Source organism: Hippoglossus stenolepis, chromosome 22 (genome assembly GCF_022539355.2).
Source record: "Hippoglossus stenolepis isolate QCI-W04-F060 chromosome 22, HSTE1.2, whole genome shotgun sequence".
In the NCBI taxonomy this organism is placed as follows: domain Eukaryota; kingdom Metazoa; phylum Chordata; class Actinopteri; order Pleuronectiformes; family Pleuronectidae; genus Hippoglossus; species Hippoglossus stenolepis.
Genome location: NC_061504.1, coordinates 14,408,790 through 14,427,894, shown reverse-complemented (window position 1 = coordinate 14,427,894; position 19,105 = coordinate 14,408,790). Strand labels below are relative to the sequence as shown.

At 46.0% G+C, this 19,105-nt stretch overlaps 1 protein-coding gene across 15 annotated transcripts in view; it reads left to right on the top strand.

Moving 5' to 3' along the window:
• Positions 1 to 18,725, top strand: part of magi2a (membrane associated guanylate kinase, WW and PDZ domain containing 2a) — a 176,801-nt gene extending 158,076 nt beyond the window's left edge. For 3 of the 15 annotated variants that reach the window (XM_035147729.2, XM_035147732.2, XM_035147738.2), the window contains 11 exons: positions 1,682 to 1,883; positions 3,532 to 3,573; positions 3,675 to 3,790; positions 4,087 to 4,279; positions 6,783 to 7,043; positions 7,545 to 7,730; positions 8,697 to 8,913; positions 9,861 to 10,083; positions 10,687 to 10,839; positions 14,043 to 14,181; positions 17,727 to 18,725. In XM_035147729.2, the coding sequence (XP_035003620.2) occupies positions 1,682 to 1,883; positions 3,532 to 3,573; positions 3,675 to 3,790; positions 4,087 to 4,279; positions 6,783 to 7,043; positions 7,545 to 7,730; positions 8,697 to 8,913; positions 9,861 to 10,083; positions 10,687 to 10,839; positions 14,043 to 14,181; positions 17,727 to 18,451 (2,457 nt within the window). In that variant the 3' untranslated portion in view covers positions 18,452 to 18,725. Of the gene's footprint in view, positions 1 to 1,681; positions 1,884 to 3,531; positions 3,574 to 3,674; positions 3,791 to 4,086; positions 4,280 to 6,782; positions 7,044 to 7,544; positions 7,731 to 8,696; positions 8,914 to 9,860; positions 10,084 to 10,686; positions 10,840 to 14,042; positions 14,182 to 14,386 lie in introns of all 15 variants that reach the window. The other 12 variants (XM_047338593.1, XM_035147734.2, XR_007032345.1 and 9 more) reach the window with 11 other exon arrangements.
• The last annotated feature ends 380 nt before the right edge of the window (positions 18,726 to 19,105 follow it).

Genomic DNA, 19,105 nt, shown 5'->3' with positions numbered 1-19,105 from the left:
TCGCTCGGACATTTATGTTCACGAATTCACCTCCTCCAGAGTTCAGTGCGTGTCTGGAAGCAGCTCTAGTGTGTGCTTGCTTTAAAAGTCTTAAAACAAACAGACATTAAAGAGACAGACAGAGCGAAAGAGAGATGAGGATGCAGTCGTCTCATCTCAGCCGTAACAAGGTCTCCAGTCTCTGCAGCCCGGCCCCCGTGCAGACGTGCTTCACATCAATGGCTCGACTCAAACCATAACGAATGGGAACGCTTTTGATTCTGGCCCGGAGCTTTTATGGAGCTGATATTTATTCTCAGTACATCTTGAACCAGATGCCCCCATAATTCTCGATATTAAAGTGTGCCATATGCAGCCGGTCTCCCGACTCGGTTTCAAACAGCTTATCGCTCCCTCCGGATCCATCTCTCACACTTCCTGACGTGTCCCTGTGTCATCCCGTCGCGCCGCGGCTTATCTGACACATCAAGGCTGACACTCTGACTGGTGTCAAAACTGATGCTGTCACCACAAATACTTGACAGCACATACATACATGTTGTGTTTTGGAAGCAAAATTGGTCAAAATACACAATATATCACCTCATCAAGATGGAGTAACCTATGTGCTGGCCATATCTTTTAGTTTTTTTGCATATATCTAAAACTCCCATCCAACATCCTTCTATGTGTTCTTCTTCATGTCCTTTGATTTGTTCAGCTTGTTTCACACACTAACCTCACTAACTGTCTGGCTTCCTGTCTGTCCAGCGAGACTTGACCGTTCACTAAACCCCGTCCCAGACTGATTCTCCAGTTATTGCTCAGTAACAATAACTAGGCATGACAGGCCCTGTCATGTTTGGGGTTTCTCTACACGGCCGAAAAACAGACAATTCTCAGTTTCTAAAGAGTTCAGAATGTGGTGTCGTTTCTTCTTAAGCATCTTTTCTGAACCCAAAACACAAAGGCAAGAGAGTAAATCTGGATTCAACTGTTCACCTGCTTTAACTTAAGCTGCAAACGTTGATTTAACATTGATTCAAAGCCAAAACACATCTTTCTTACAAGTTAGAATTAAAGTGATTTGAGGAAAAACAGCAGCTCTGCCCTGCTCTTTATTTAATTTGGGACTTTTACATCCAAACAACATTAGCTAAACGTCAGCTTTGTTTCAAAGGCAGGACGCTCGTAATTAGTTATTAAGCTAGAGTTAAAAGAGAGTAAAAACAGCAGCTTTGTTCTTTTAATGGATTTGGGAAAGTTTGTCCTCTAACAACATTAGCAAGATGGTTTCACATTAGCCAGACACATTGATTTTGGCTTATCCTTAAATCCCGAAGAAGGCTAACTAGCTTTATTCTGAAGTACAAAAAACAATGGCTCCTACACTGATCATTAGCTGGTGAGAAGCTTCTGTTTCTAAACATTTTAACACTAGCTTCAGCTTATGCTAACTTTGAATCTGACAAAATCTGTGGTTTTTGCCCATAAATAAGCAGCATTGTCTCAAACAGTTCCCTAAACAATGTGCTGTTTAAGAACAGAAACCTTGACAGGCATAGCAACAGTGGCTACGGGTTTAGCGAACGGTCAAATATCATTAGAGCGAACCCTCCTTTAGTTTTGTTTTCATGCTAATCAAGCTAACCGAACATCGGGACTGGGAAATACTGACCCCTCATGCCGCTGTGCTTTACAGGTGCTGGAGCAGTGGGAGTCCCAGCAGGGCCAGAGCAGCCCCGCTCAGACCAGCCTGTCGGCCCCCGTTATCCCCCACAGCGCCCCCTTCCCGACCCACCATCTTCACAGGGCCTCGGTCCCAGACTCAGCCTCCGAGGCCCTGGCTAAACCAGACCCCTATGACCTTTATGAGAAGTCCAGGTCTATCTTTGAGAGTAGGCGTAAGTACCAGAGCTGATGCCGCGGGTGTAGTAGCACTGTGGGTAACGACTCGACACTGGGAGGTGGTGCAGTGAAGATTCATCACTTCAAAATGTGTTTTATTTGTACAGCCCATATTCACGAATCACAATTTGTCTCACAGGGCTTCACAAGGTGCGACATCCTTTGTTCTTAACCCTCAACAAGACTGGACAAACAGAAACAAGGAAACTTCATCGAGAGCCACACATTAAAGAGCTTGTTGAAATGATTGACCTCTTTCTATCAGAGATCTGACGCTGGATCTTCAGCACAAACACTTTAAATAATCATCAGAAGCTTTGCAGATGTACACCCCCCCCCTCCCATTAGCATTTGCAGCTACTTATCCTCGTGTTATCTCCTTTGATCCTTGTTCATTAACCGCACACAAACAAAGCAGCATATTCACTAACGGTCTCTTTATTGACTGGTGGGATCTTTACGTGGAGGCGGTGACATCCTGCCACCTCGCGCCATAAACACAGGATGAATAAACCCTGCGCTCGCCAGCTGAGCGTTTTATTTCTGGGACATAACATTTCGGTGCCGGCGATATTACCTCCCCATCCATTTGTTAAGAAAGTGTTTTTTTTTTTCTTGGGAGGACATTATCATCAGGACGCATCATTACTCTTCCCACAACACTGCGGAAATGTTAGTGGGTTGTTTTTATGTGTGTGTGTGTGTGTGTGTGTGTGTGTGTGTATGTGTGTAGGTGGGTGGCTGTTGTTAGGATTTTAGAAACACTGAGGTTATAACTCAAACTCAGCACAATCTTTTAGTCTTTTATCTACTGGTCTATAACATTGACTGTATGAAGATGGATGATGTGAGAGCCGCCCCAAACTGAAGCCCCAAAAAATCTTGATCGCCCCCTGGTGGCTGGCTGGTATAGGTCATAAACCCCTGACGCCTCCATGTTACGCAAACTTACTCCGATTATGTTGATTCAGAGTGAAACTGTTTCTGGAGAGATCTGCTCCTGTTCTGATTGACAGCTCGACCTTGATCTGAGGTTAAAACTTTATTCTCTGCCCTTCAAAACAAATCCATCCGAAAATTACCTTGACGTGATAACGATGTTTTCTGTAAGTACTTTCAAATATTGCCTGGGTAACATCCTGTATTTACCAGCTGGATCTCTGCAGCACTGAATGTGGTTTCTGTGGTAACAGCTGCGTCACCGCTCTCGTCTGTAGTCATGATATCATCTTCTCCCATCATCCCTGCTGGGTCCCAGCAGAGCGCTCGCTGTGATTAAAACAGTCGGAATTGGAATCAATTTTTCATTCGCCGCCACTTGTCTTCGGTTGACTTCATTTTGCTACTTTGCAGATCATGTTGTTGTGTGAAGCCCCTGATTGTAGATTAGTGCTTGCATCCCACCTCACGCTGTAAATAAAGAAGCGGTATATTACACACCGTAAGCACTTCCTGACGTTTATGGATGATGCTGAAGTTCTGCGGTGACAGTAGTGCTGAGACACGGCCTTTTCTGCCTTGTTCTAGTCTTTGTGGAAGTTTGTGCATTTTCCGTTGTGCTCTCCGAAGCGCGTGCTGCCTGTGTGTGAGCAATATTTGTGCATCTGTTATTGTTTATTGGTGAATTTTTCTTTTCCTATGTAGAACCCGGCCAACCAAGGACTGTGTTTCCTGTAGACTTGACAGGTAAAAGTCTGATCCCTGCATGGACACTGTTAGAAAACAAACTGTAACCATTGTAAGCTAACAGAATTTTACGTTTGTCGTCTGTGGTTGTGTTACTTCAGGAGCGGAGTACCAGGACATCGAGGTCCACCTGCGCAGGCAGAAATCTGGGTTTGGGTTCCGGGTGCTTGGGGGCGATGAGGCCGGGCAGCCTGTGAGTCCGGAGACGCGTGAGAAGGCTCGTATGGCGATGGGCGTGGAACCCTGTCATTTCCTCCTCTCTAACCCACTACACACACACTGTGTTCACCTAACCCCCTGACCTCTGACCCCCCGAGAGTGGTGGCTCTGGCTGCTTTAGTGTCTTCTGCTGTCTGTCAAAGTAACAAAACAATATTTCAATCGTGTTGTTCAGCTGATTATTTATCACTTATAACAAGTTAACACCCACTGCATGTGACAGTTAAACAAGTCCAGCATCTAAACCCGTCGGATCTCTACTTCCTATTTGTAACAGTTTACGTTTTGTAATAGATCTTGATCGGGGCGATCATCGAGAAGAGTCCGGCAGATCTAGACGGACGCTTGCGGCCCGGTGATGAGCTGCTGTTCGTGGACGGGATCCCGGTGGTGGGGAAACCTCACCGATACGTGATTGACCTGATGCACGGGGCGGCACGAAACGGTCAGGTCAGCCTGGTCATCAGGAGGAGAGTGCAGGCGCCAGGTGAGAGATCAGGGATGGAAGTTCGTTATTATCATCAAATCTTATAAATTAATCTATGATTTGATTGATCGTTAAGAGTAATTTATGGTCAAGTAATAAATAAAGTTCCAAAGCTGCTACTGGAGAGAACATGATTGTAAATATTCACAGTTTTATGGCTTTGCCTGTCAAGTTGACTCTTTAAAAGGTTGAATGAGGTCGTATATCAATCCATCCTGAAGACCTTCAGTTTTAAATATGTGTTTTCTGCAGAAAAAGTAGTTTTCAGCATTTGCAAATCGTTTAGACGGGAAACAAGAGCAAGGGAAGACATGCTGATGTGACCAAGTATTACAGGTTCAAGTCAGGCTGCAATTGCATAATATGCATAGCAACTGCTTGACCACCTGGATAACCCATTGACCAATGGGCTGTTAGTAATGGAGAGATCGCCACTTTTAATTTCATATGATGAACAGTGTCTTGAAACACCAGTTAGTGCGACTGGGACACATCCACAGTGATGAACCCAGAAGACAAGAAACGTCCACGCACCGTACGGACATTGCTCAGTGCAGGGACTTCCCTGCAAAGCCCCTGCAGCCCAGACCTCAAGGTGCTTGCAGCAGGCGACCAGCTCTAAATTTAGATTTCCCTCGCTTGCGCTCGAGGGCCTCCTCTAACCAGACTTCCCAGGGAACAGTGGGTTCCAACATGACAGCTTAAATAAAACTGTGATTTAGAATAAATCTGTGATGACTTTAGTGGCTGGATGTCGCAGCTTGTTAAGTCTCTCTTTCCCAACATGTGGTGTGAACACTGGTGGGACATATTTTTCTTTTTGTCCACAAATACAATGAAAAGAGCAAAACAAACAATGTGTGTTGCCAAAAGCCTCAGTTTAATTCTTCATGGAGCTCAACCCACACTGCTGCACTGTGACATGTTCCTGCAGCATGATGAACGTGGGCTCTGCGGTTCGGTCCCACGTCGTCCTGCTGCTGTAAATACTCACACACACAGAGTCTCATCCTTAAAATAGACGATGGATGAACATTTTAATTTGAGACGTAGCGACAGCTCGGTCACTGAAAACATCTTCGGAGGGACACGGTTAACGCTGCACTTATCAGCTTTCAGATATGAGGTGACTTGATATCACAGGCCGCTCACATCTCCACAGTTCTCGTCCTGTAATGATTAATAAAGCAGGATTTAATCAGTGAGAAAACTGAAGCTCTAATTTCACATTAATTGCACTGAAAACTCTCGAGATCGCACTGTTTCTTCTACAAGCTCCTTCACCTTTGAGTCTGCACACTGGGACGACACGTCTCCTCCTGTGAACTCCGGCCTCCTCCGTCCTCATTATTACCTCTCTCACACACACACACACACACACACACACACACACACACACACACACACACACACACACACACACACACACACACACACACACACACACACACACACACTGTTCTCACCAATCCAATTCTTCCCACTCTCTTTCGCCTTCTCCGTCAATTTCTGCTCACCAAAGGCTACTGTCTGACTCATGCCTGGCCTCTTCTGTGGCCCTTACTTCCGTCCTAATTGTCTGGCTCCCACTGGCACTTTGCGAGGCGTCAGACTCGGCTCTCTGCTCCGAGCTCACACTTCCTCCTGCACCCAACTCCCCACATTGGACTATTTTCTCCCGTCGTAAAAAATATTAACTGTAACTGACGTTACAGTTAATATTTCCAACTGTTAAACTACAGCAAACCGCAGCTCTGCTTCTCGATGAGCCTTCAAAACCGCAACATCAGATTTGATCTAGAAGCTGCTCTCAGCCTGGATTGTCACGGTGCTGCATTTTAATGATGTGTTTTTTTTTTATCGTGTTTGCTTCTCGATTCTTCTCGAGACGATGAGACTCGGCTCCAGCTCGTCCAATTTTTAAAAGATCGGAGAAGAAAAACAGCTCCCGCCTGTCAAATTAATTGTTTTCTTTGCACGTTTAAAATTAGCTTAGGATTCTATTGAAGAAAATGATTTTTTTGTGGAGAAACAACATCAAGAGAAAGAGAGAGGAGAAATCTTAAATTACCTTCATCTGTAGAAGAGAAAACATTGTGACTGACAGACGGGTACATTTACTCAACTTAAGTACAACTAACAGGTACTTTACTTGATTGTTCTACTTCACAACGTATCAGACGGGAAATATTGAGCTTTTTACTCAACTACATCAATTTGACATCTGTAGTTTAAGAGTGTACATAAAAAACAACTATAAAAAGATCTGGATCTGCTCCAAAATTTAATGTCTTCTTCTTCTTCCGCCAAAATTGCATGGAAATCGGTTCAGTAGTTTCTGTGTTATCCTGAAAGTAATAATACACCTGTCACAGGGTCCTACTTTCTGCCTTAAGTACTTTTACTTTTGATACACCAATGATATTTGTACATTCTGTTATTCACAGTTATAATAGTTATCATATCCGACCACGTTACTTATTCCACCTCCCTCCCCCTCCAGGTGAGCCCTGTCCGGAGAACGGCCGCAGCCCCGGCTCGGTCTCCACGCAGCACAGCTCCCCGCGCAGCGACTTCACGTACGGCAACAGCACCGGCACCAACCCGGCGCCCAACACCTGCGTGGGCAACGCGGCCTCTTCGGACGGGACGTCGACTCCAAGCGCTCAACCCAGTGACGTCATCATCAACAGAAAGGAGAGCGAGGGCTTCGGCTTCGTCATCATCAGCTCGCTGAACCGTCCCGAGGCGGCCGCCGCTAACAGTGAGTCCTGTGATTGTTTCCGTGCGGTTTGATGGAGGGAAGTAGATTCTCGTGCGTCATCAGTCATCATCTCTACACTGTTTAACCTCGGGGGCTAAACCTCACGTGAACCCTCTCAGACACATCTAAGATGACAAGTAATCTTTATTTAGTGTCATGATAAACCTCAGTATAAGAGGAGGTCACGACTCATTAAATAGTGAAGCACCTCTCTTTTTATCTCCTGAATTATGCACACCCGCCCACGACACGTCAGTCACACACATCTCTGCTGCTGCCGAGCATCAGTGCATCGCCCACACACATGGGAGAGAAAAAAACCTGGATGCCTTACATAAGCCTGGGGTGAATCGTAAAACCAGAGAGACAGAGACATACTCAGTCAGTCAGGGAGCGAGCGAGCGAGCGCTGTGTGAGCACACACAAGTGTAATCCGCCAATCTGCTGCAGAGAGCGCGTCCTCACCTGCAGCGTGTTGCGTTCGATTCCCCCCCCCGACAGCTGTGCCCCACAAAATTGGCCGCATCATCGAGGGAAGCCCGGCCGACCGCTGCGGGAAGCTGAAGGTGGGAGACAGGATCCTGGCGGTGAACAGCCAGTCCATCGTCAACATGCCACACGCCGACATCGTCAAGCTGATCAAGGATGCAGGCCTCAGCGTCACCCTGAGGATCATACCGCAGGAAGGTGAGAGAGCACGTGCACACACACACACACACACACACACACACACACACACACACACACACACACACACACAGAGGAGGATCTGAAACTGCAGGACTTTGCGTTGACAGTGATTTATGACAGTAATTGAACTGGCTCGGTTAAATCAAAGTTGTAATATAAGTTTTGCAAAATCGGATTCTTTTTAGATTAACTGTCACTTACATTCACTTATATTGGTTTCTTTAGGTCTCACTTCAAATCTCCAATTCATATAAACTTAATATAAATAAAACAATTAACAGTGACAGTATAGATTAAAATGCATAACATATTTATTTGATTAAATGAGAATGACGGCTTGTTTGCGTCTGTATGCTTTGCCAGTCGTGGACATTTATGACCTCAGTCTTTAGAGCTACATTAAAGGAATCCCATGGAGATTTTGACCACGAGGGGCACTATTGAGCAAAGCATTTATTGGTAGGTCAACACTGTTTGTATTGTGAGCAGCTCAACCAACAAGACTCATACAAAGATGGATGACATGACAGCTTCCCAGAAGTGAAGCCAAACCGTCTCAATCGCCACCTGCTGGCTGGCTGCTGTATAGGTCATAAATCCTGCCATCTCCATGTTAGTGGATGGGACATGGACCAAATTACAAAGTTTTCTTAGAGATGGTTTGTGTCACTTTAGGTCGATGATACCATGGCTCCTAATACGCCAAAATGACAGCGTTCATATTCAGGATTTTTTGGCTTCACTTTTGGGTTGTGGGAGGAAGTGGAGACACGTCATCCATCTTTATTTACAGTCTATGATCAACTTGGCTTTACAGTTGTTTTACAGCAGTTATGAGCTTGTTGTTATGTCTCCAGGTTGCGAAACAAATCCAATAACGTAGGTTTTACCTTTTTTTAAATGGTTGAAAAAAGGATGACGATACTTGTGATATGATTTTTCTTTTTTTAATTCTCATCCCAGAGATCAGCAACCCCCCATCGGCCCACAGCTCGGAGAAGCAGAGCCCCATGGCGCAGCAGCACAGCCCTAAGACGCAGCCCAGCATCGTGGCCTCCGAGCCCAGCCCAGCAGCCACGGAACTCAACCCCTCCGTCAGCCAACCCAACCCGGTGCCCCATCAGAGCCCTGTGACCCAGCTGCCCGCCCCTCCGCCGCCGACCTACATCCACGAGAGCAGGTGAGACGCAGGTTCACCAGGAGGCCGGGTTACAGAGCGCGACACCTCCAACAGTTATATAGAAACCTGTCTCATCCTGGTGCTGCGTTAAAGTGTCATGTTTTGATTTGCTGACACAGGGAAGCTTTTTTATAGACTCGCCCTCTATCTGTCTCTGGGGCAGAACACAGTCGAGGGAGTCACTTTCCTCCCTCTGCCTCCATTCTCTCTCACCTTTCTTCACTTTTTCATTCTTTTCGATCCCTTGCTGCAGTACTTTCCCCGATCTTTCTCGAACTTAAAATGTCTTTTTCATTCTCCCTCCAGTTTGTTGTATAACATCACTTAACTCTTAAGGCGCTAAATTATTAACCGAAATTGCTTCTTTTATTGAGATCTGTTGAATATTTTACAAAGAAGTGCAGGTGTCCAGAATCCACAGTGTCATTGTCTTTTCCCTCTGCTTCAGACAATGAACAGAGTCTCTCTGGACTCAGTATCAGCAGCAAATCAGTGACTGCTGTATCCCACACACGGGCGCTGCCATGTTGTGCTTTTGACTTCATTTGGTCACGGTATCATAACCTGCTGATACATCCCCTCGACCAATCACGAGTCTATCTCAGCTGTCAATCATGACGGTTTTTTATTTACTAGAAAAACTAACACGGGAATAGACAGAAACAATCTTTGAGATAAATGTATTTGACATACAACTTATAACTTTGATCCATGTCCCGTCCACTAACATGGAGAAGGCAGGGTGGATGATCTATACTGCAGCCAGCCACCAGGGGGAGATCAAGATGACTTGACTTTAGTTTTGAAGATGGTTAAGTCTAGTTTGATGGTTTTCAATCTGACAATCTGTTAAAACAAGCCGACTCTGTCCCGGTGACCCAGCAGCACGAGAGTTAACTATGACAGGTGTAGGAATCCTCATAGACGTTCCTCTGATCCTCTGATAGTTACAGGTCAGAAGTGAAAGCGAGGCAGGACGTCAAACCGGACATCCGACAGCCGCCGTTCACGGATTACCGACAGCCGCCGGTGGACTACCGGCACCCGCCTGTGGCCGACTACCGGCAGCCGCCCACGCTGGACTACAGACACCCGCCGCTGCTCGACTACAGACAGCTCGCCGCCGACACCAGGCAGTACATGCCTGATTACAGAATGCCACCAGTTCAGGTAAGGAGGTTTTCCATCCTTTCATCATTCTGCTGGTTCTCCTGTAGGGTCGCAGAGGAATTGAGTTTTTTCCACAAGCAGGAACCAAGACTGGATTTCTGAGACCACTTAATTGATAGTTAAAGGAGCACTGGTCAATGTGTTTACAGTAACAATAGTGTGTTGTGGTAAATGTCTATGAAGCGTTTTATCAACCGTTTTTAAAAATACACTTGTCAGCGCTCTCTGCTGGACAAACAGTGTAATCATTATATTGTTTCAATGTTTCTGTATGTTCTTACTGCATTGTGGTATTTCCACATTTATGCCAATAGATTCTGAGCTAAGCTGAGATCTGCCGATGTATCAGTCCACCTCTGCTCTGCTCATAATTTATACAGCACAAAATGTTTGTACCCAGTTCAAGGCTTTTCAATGTACTGCCTATAATGAAGTTGCTGCATTCCAAAAACTGCCATAAATTTTTATAGCGAATGCAAGTTTTTATTTTAGACTGATTTTATTCATGTCCTCATAGTTTTTGCAGCTATTTCACTATATTCAAAGTTCTGACTGCCAGCTTCCTTCTGATTAATCATATACATATGTCTCATCGTGTCTCAGCTCACACAGGACTTCGACTTCTTCACGGTGGAGCTGGACAAAAGTGTGAAGGGCTTCGGTTTCAGCATCCGTGGGGGGCGGGAGTACAAGATGGACCTGTTTGTCCTACGACTGGCGGAGGACGGACCGGCCATCCGCAACGGGAGGATGAGGGTGGGTTTTGATGACGTGATTTCTTTTAAAGAAAGCCTCTATCACCCCCCTTTTTAGAGGTTAAGCTGCTTTCTATCTTTGTGGATTACATGGCAGACGCTCACTGTAATTGTCTGATGTTATCAAAGCTGCGAGAGCAACTTCTCACTGCCGCTTAAGAAACAATCTGCCAGAATAGCTCAGAGAGGGTTTGTCCTTTTGTGGTTTTTCAGAAGTTTGTCTCCTCCCAGAAGTTCCTAAAACTCAGTGCGTTTAGTAACAGATAATATTCAGAAAGATAAAGAAAGATAACGTGTTTAAGTGGGACGACTTCATCTACTTTGATGTTTGCAGATCTGCACAATTCTCTGTCTCCAGATGAAGTTGCGACTGTGTTTGGTGAAAGAACAGACACAGGACGTACTAAAAATGCAAAAGAGAATCAAACAAAGCGCAAGACTCCACTTTTACATCCCCCTCATTTGCTCCATGTGCTTTGCTGCCAGAAACATAAACTACAAATTCCACAGTAGCTTTTCTCTACTTGTCGATGCCGGTTCAATCCTGCAGCCGACACATCGCTGTCGGTCTTCTGCTTCCTTCTTCTCTTACTTGTATGTTCCCCGATCTTTATGTCTCCGGCTCCGATAGCTTAAGTCTGCTCAACATTCCTTATCTGCAATGAACCTGTACAAGATAATGTGTGGGAAATGCCCCCGGGGGAGATATTAGTTCACCTCCTCAGTGGAGTAGTCGATGGAGTACACTGAGCCCAGATGCAGGAGGAAGAAGAGGAGGAGGAGGAGGAGGGGGAGGTGGGAATCTATCTTCAGCTTCACTTCAAGTCAGAAAAGAAGCTGCCAAGACGTCTGATCAGTGGTGAAAAATTCTCCAAGTCCTAAATCCTACTCAAAGTAAAAGTAGTAAAAGTAAAAACATATAACATACTTGAGAAAAAAAAACTGAAAGAACATTTGTAAGTTTTGTAAAATATGTACTCGTATGTTATTTAGAAAAATCTAAATTTCACAAGTAAATCTTTCCAATAGATAAAGCGCACAACTCCACCAAGGACCAACAATTCCTCCTGTAGCTTTTGCGAAATCCTGCTGACTGACAAACGCAAACAAAAACATAATTTCCTTGGCGGAGGTGATAAAGTACTAGTACTATATTTACTGTAGTACTCGTACTATATTTTCCCTAGAAATGTTGAGTGTTTGAAAGTACAAGGTTGTAAAGGAGTAAATGTACGTAGCTGCTTTCGATGAACGGCCCGACAGGAGCCGCCTGCTGCTCAGATACAGAAACTCCACTGAGTCTGGAGCAGATTCCAGAGAACAAGGTGCTGCGAACACTTTGATCTCTCCTCCGACATCCCTCTGTGTGTGTGGGGGGGGATCAGTCTGTATTTAACTTAAGTACATGTGAGACGCTGGTTAGAAAGCACCTGACACGTCTGTCACTTTGGATCTGAGCGCCGCTGCGACGCGTATTAACGTGCAGAAAGCCCAAAAAACCCACTTGTGCTGCGACTCCCTGCCGTCGCTCTGACATTTTGAGTTCAGGCCAAATCGTTTCTCCTCAACCGGCTCAACAGGTTCTTTGTCACATCTTCAAAAGAAATGTAATTTGGCCCGAGCTGCCGTAAACTAATCACAGAAGGGGAGCACTAACAGTTTCTAACAAGCTCCAAGTGCCAGACTGGATCGTTTTAAGGAGATTGTATGAAGTGATTGGTTGTTGCACATCATCGTTGAGTAGATCTAATTACCCCCTCTAAGCTTTAAGAAGGGAGCAGCCTCCCCCCGCTCCGCATTCACACGTCGTCCATCCAACTTTATTAAAGATGAAAATGGAGGCTCGCTCTCCTCGGCTGTTACGAGGTGAGGATTAATGAGGGAGCCGTCTTCCCTCCCACCTCTGTACAGACCACTGTAACGACACCTAATGACTCCCCCTGTCTCGACTCTAGTCCGCTCCTGACTTTCAAATTAGCCCGACCATTACCGCAGGACTTCTCCATTTGTTAGCGTAATTGGAACGTTTTGTCCCGTTACCCATGAATCCCCCCCGTCTTGAGAGCGTCTGGAGGGAGGGATGACACTTGACCCGTCCTCATGTACGTCCGGTAGCGTCCACGGGAAAAAGGAGAAACTCTCCAGTTGATGTTTACATTTGCAGCTAACTGTGCGGGTTATTAGAATTCATCAGGGCGTCTTAATATGTTTCTTAGCAGCTCCACAGAAAGGGATTCGCCATAATTCCATTCAAATGACATGTCGGAATTACCGCTGAAGTTAATTACAACTGACGGCAGCTCCTGACGGGTAATGCTTATTAATGCTCGCAGAGGCTCACGGGAAAGCCAATGAATTATGGATCCATATTGATCTTTATAAATCACTGTCGTCCGCAATAAAAGAAGCTTGTTAATTTTCTATTTGGTACGTGCCGCGCTCGTCTTCAGACCTGCTCCGTCGTAATTGGCTCGGTCCTCGGTTCCTTAAACAGCTTCATTAATTTGCTCATCTCACTGGTGGCCCTGTGTACGTCCCCAAGAGGCTCGTGCAAAAAGATGGCAGCTAATATAGATGTAATGTTATTAATTGGGTGTTTCTGTCAGTCACACCCTGCTCAAATAAGTCGGGCGACAGTTTAAAGGACCAGTGGTGGCTTGGATTTAAGAGGATTTATCAGCAGAAGTGAAATAATATTCATTACGATGTTTTTATTAGATGATAATCCCCTGAAACTAAGAATCACTCTGTTTTTGTTACCATGGAATGAGCCATTTATATCTACATCATGAGTGGGGGGTTTCTACAGGAGCCCAGAGTGGACAAACCAAACACTTTCCTTGTTTTTACGTTACCTGAAATCTACCATAAACCCCCTAAAATTATATAATGGGCTATTCCCCTAATGAGGCCGCAAAATGTTATTTTAGAAATTTGATTGAAGACTAGAACGTCCATCATATATAATAAGTTCCTTGCGGTGGGGTTCCCTTGTGCATGGGGACTGCAAAAACCCTAGAAACGCTCCTGTTCCTCCCACGGGTTTCAGGTGCGGGTCAGTCAAGTTCTTCCAAACTCAGAAAAACTTCATCTTTATCCATCTCATCCTGCCGAAACTGTAAAAACAGCTCCGTCAAACAGTTTTCCACAAAGTTAGACAAAACTAAAAAGGTCTAAAACTGTCACCCGCCTACTTACATCCAGGTCGGGGATCAAATCATTGAGATCAATGGCGAGAGCACCCGGGACATGACCCACGCCCGAGCCATCGAGCTGATCAAGTCCGGAGGTCGGCGTGTCCGTCTTCTCCTAAAGAGGGGGACAGGGCAGGTCCCAGAGTACGGTTAGTACCAGACACTTTCAGCAACTTTCTTTGTCCTGACGATCATGTCTTTTAACTCTAAGATGAATCACTGTCTTTCTAATATCACTCTATAATAACATTATTCTAGCATGTACCTGATCTTTTATACACTCATTGTATTCTGTGTCTAATTCTATGTCTTTTCTATCTGTACTAACACTCGTTTATCTTCTGTCCATTTCAGTGATCTATCACTAATTGATTGGTCTAGGTTGTTACTTCCCCTTCTATAGGAATGGTATCTTCCAGTCTCTCCATGTGCATGAAAAGTGACAAGCATGGCTCCCCCTATTTCTTCCTAATGGGCCACTCTAAAGACACGGTTTGTGACCATCCCAACGTTTCTCTCTTCCCTTTAACCCGGGCGTTTTGTGCTGTGGTTTGTGTGTTTGTGTGTGTTGCTGTTTTGCTGTGTTGGTGTAAACAACTGTTCAAGATGCACTTTCATATCCAAACAGCTTGTTTTATGACCTTGGACGCCTCAGACGGTTGAAGACTCTTTTGCCTTTCCGCTCTCAGATTTCTCTCCAAGCTGCAGGATGTTGTAAAAATCTCCCGTCCTGACTGGAAGATAAATCAGCAGCTACCTGCAGCCCCACAGATAGAGCAAATCGAGCGTTCACCCTGAGTCAGCCGGAGGAGATGAACGTAAAATATCCCGGCCGATTATTTACCCTGTGAAATTTCCCCGTAGCTCGAATTGAGCCCGGAAGGGGACGTTTATTTGTGTGACACTGCGGGTAATAAAACTCTTAATGCGTCACTCACTCCTGTTGCAACCTCCCACTCGAGGGAAAGCCATTTTAGGCAGGAACCCGACGCCACTAAAGCCCAAAATGACACATGTTCATGAGCGATTGCCTTCGGAGTCCTTAAACACAGGAAACGCAGTTTGGTGAGGTCGTCTCCCTGCGTCTGCTCCTTTTTTTGTCAACCTCCTTCCGGCCCGAGATTAAATTTGTCTGCGTGAAGTGCTTTTGTACTATTTGCCTTGAGGAGGCCTTGAAATGTGCACACGGGGAGTCTTACTGTGGTCATCCAGGAGACACAGTGCTCCATCATCGCAAATCTTCTGTGGTGTTTCGGCAGCTCTCCAAGTACAGGCAGCGTTTTTTAACCCACACGCTCCGTTCTGCTCCGCTCTGTTCCGCGTGGGCTTGATTCAGCATTTCATCACTCGTAGTTTACAGGCACTTTATTTGCATACTTGAAGGTTAAGCAAATCATCTATGGAGATTAATTAGGCCATTTAAAACATTAGCATAATAATGTTCAAGGGAGCGAGTTATTTTCGTTTCACGTTCTCGTGCTGCGCTTTTCAGGAAACGGCTAAAAGCGAAAACAAAGAGCAGTGTTTGCATAAAGGCATACGGCTGTGTGCACGTGCATGCCTGTGATTGCGTTGCCTGTCTCTGTGTTGCATTGTGTGAGGTTTTGTGTGTCTGTCTCGTGTGAGATCTGAACCTGAAGGGCACGTATTTATCAAAGTCCTTCTACTCTACATCAAATTGACACGACAGCAAACTATAGAGTGACATGAAATAATTAATCACGGCCGCACACGGTGATAAATTCTGTTGGGCTCCGTTGTGTCGCCCCTGCTCACTGAACTGAAACACAACTGAACCGTGGATATTACCCATGAGCCCCGGCTTCCTGAACACAACTGATCTGCAGTTCAGCTTCACTCAGTCAGTTCCACATGTCTCACAGGAGATCAAACCCACTCACTGAAGTTACATAGAGCAAGGACAGACGTTGAGGGTGAGGACTGGGAGTGAGAGAGGAAACATTCTCATTTTCGAACAGATTTTTCTTTAATCGTCTGTCTGATTACTGTGGTCGATGCAAGAAGAACAGACGGATTAAATAAATCTTTACTTTAGGGGCGATGTAGCTCAAAACCAGATCATAAACTTCCCATAATGCAACTTTCATCTTCCGTTAGATGATCCCCGCCGAGTAAACATCTGTCCAACTCAGGGCCTGAAGTTTGTGATGCTGTCGATGTTACTTGATTAATTTCCTCAGACTTCAGAGGCTCCTTTAAAGCAACATAAGATATTACATATATATTTCAGATATTACAGTATCCCTGTGACTATAGATTCTCTCCTTTAACATATGGAATTAAAACCAAACATCTTCTATATGGGTGAAAACATAAGAAACCATCAAAATAAAACTCACTGAAGACACATTCTAAGGTGAGTATTTAAAATCTGTTTGCAAGACGCCATAATCAATACATTTTAACAAAAAGACAATGGAAAATAGCATCTGTATTTTTCTAACAAACCTTTTACCAGGCTGTGACTTACAGCTGCACACGACCTCCCAGACACACAGTTAGCGTGAAGCTGGGGAACCTAATGGAGCATTGAGCAGCTGAAGAGCCAGATGTTTCCCTCGGGAGTCGCTGAAGTGCAAACTGGGATTAAAGGAGGAGCGCGTGTTGGGAGTTGTGTTCATCAGGTGGACACAAACACTCCAGAGGAATCAATAACAACAGATCAACAACTTTTAATGAGGATATGTAGGTGTTAAGGTTAAAGTTAGTGTCCCAAAAAAACAGAAAGCTGTCCAGACGATTGGGTTCAGACTCTCTCTGGCGTTTTTCTTTTCACATATGAAGAACAAAGCAAGAGATTCACAACAATGGGAAAATGTCCAGGGGCTTCTGGGTATTATTTCCACTGCTGAAATCGCGTGTTTTGATTTACAACACATCGATACCAGCATCTGCTCTTATCGCCAAAAGCTCTCGTATCTCTTGGTAATGTTTTGTGAAGTCCAGCAGGGGACACACACATGGGACCAAATGGCTCTAATGTCCCTCCCCGTGCAGGACAGAAGTTCCTGTGTCCTCAGAATGACCAGGTTCCCTTGTTTCTCCCTCTCAGTCCTCTATCTAGTCTGCTCCCTCTTTATAATTGGGCCTCGCGGTGCCAGTGTAGTTAGCCCTGGCCTCTGCCCCCTGCCCAGCCCGCTGAAAGTGACCGATGGCCGGGACTCATCAGTGCAGAAGCGGAAGCTAACAGTCCGTGAGAGTGGAGGGCCGAGCTGTAGATTCACTGCAGCTGGATACACTCCTCTTCAGGCCAGAGAGAGAGAGAGAGAGAGAGAGAGAGGCACTTGGCCCCTGAGGTTTTTCATTCTCACTAAAGCACCACCCTATTGGGCACATCATCCATTTCATTAAACCTGTTTTCGATTTTCCGCCAAGGTTTTAGATTGGCCGAGGCTTTAAGGAGAGCAACGGGAGGCAGATTGATGTTGTCTAAAAGTAGAGTCGTCCTGTCACACGCTCTGAAGTGGGTTGTCGTGCTGCGCTGATATTTACTTTAATGCTTTTAGCTTGTAGAATAGGAATGATTGCTGTGGTGATTATTTTTTGTTTTGATTTAGTGTTTGGTTTTGGTTTTGCAGTGGCATGCATGCAAGCTTTGAACTTTAACTTGTGCATGCGCGTGTGTGTGTTTGCGTTGCTTTGGTATTATTGACTGTGTGTGTGTGTGTTCCAGACAATGCTGCCCCATGGGATGCTCGCCCTTCAGCCTCCCCAAGCCTGTCGGAAGTAGCCCCTCCCATCGACAGCCTTTCCATGTCATCGCCTTCATCTCATCTGGCCCCGGCCCCCGACCCATCTCACCTGCTGCCTCTGGACATCCCTCGAGACGCGGGGGCACGGGACGGCCGGACGGAGCGTTCAAAGAGCCCCCAGAAGGCCGAGCTGCTAAACCCAGATCCGATCGGCCAGGGGAGGAGAGCGGCTTCAACCGGCGGCAGCGGCAGAGCGAAGAAAGAGGGCGGCAGGTCCTCCCACAAGGGGCACAGGGTGCAGCCCACTACTGAGGGGGAAGGGGGCAAAGAGGGGCAGAGTGGGGAGCTCAAAGCTTCCAGGAGCACCAGAGGGAGGTCCAAGGAGAGACACACCGGGGAAACCAGAGAATCCACCCACTCTCCCAGCTGCTCCAAGCTCCCACACACCAACGGAAACAGCAGAGAGGACGTGGAGCGCTACGGCGTTGGGTGGCAGCAGCAGGTGGAGTCGGAGCAGTGCAAGCCCAGGCCCAGGGACCGCAGCCTGGGAGAGAGCCGGCCCAGCCTGCCCAACAAGAGCACCAGCAGCGGCGGCGGCGGCGTAGCAGGGAGGAAGGTCACGGTCTCTCCCGGGCCCTGGAAGATCCCCGGGTCGGACAAGCTGCCCAGCACGCTGCGCACGGGCACGTCCACGCTGAGCAGATAACACCGCAGCTCCGGCAGAAAACAAGTGGCCACACTCATCTGAGCTACACCACCAACATCTGGATGACCCCACCATCCCCCCACCCTCCTGTGCTTCTTTATCTCCCCCCCCCTTACTCCTGTTCTCCCATGAACCAGAGTCAAAACCACGGGCGGGGGCCAGGGTGATCTGGACCACGTGTTTTTAGAAGTTTATTTATGATACTGTACTCTAAATTATTTTGAGAAATATTTTACACCCACCACCTTAAGAACTGGTAAATCATCCACTTTTTGAAAAAAAAAAAAATGGAAGAGCAAGTAGAATGTGTGTGACGTGTGGCAGGGTGGAGCGGGGGGATCATTCTGGGAGGGGGTACAGACTTTAAAAAACCTCCCTGAACATAACTTGGGGACAAACATGCAAATATAAACCAACTCGACAGGAAGTTGGATTTTTTTTATATATCTTCCCAGTGGAGTCTATTTTATGAAGCAGAATGTGCAGAAGACGGTTTGCCTGTTTTTGACGTGAGCGAATGGAACAAAGCGCGACAGCGGAGATGATCAACAGAACTTTGCCTTAACAGAGACTGTGTGGGCCTGGATCTGTCTTGAATATTCTATCAGATGATTATAGACATAGATATATTATAATGAATATGAATATGTGGGA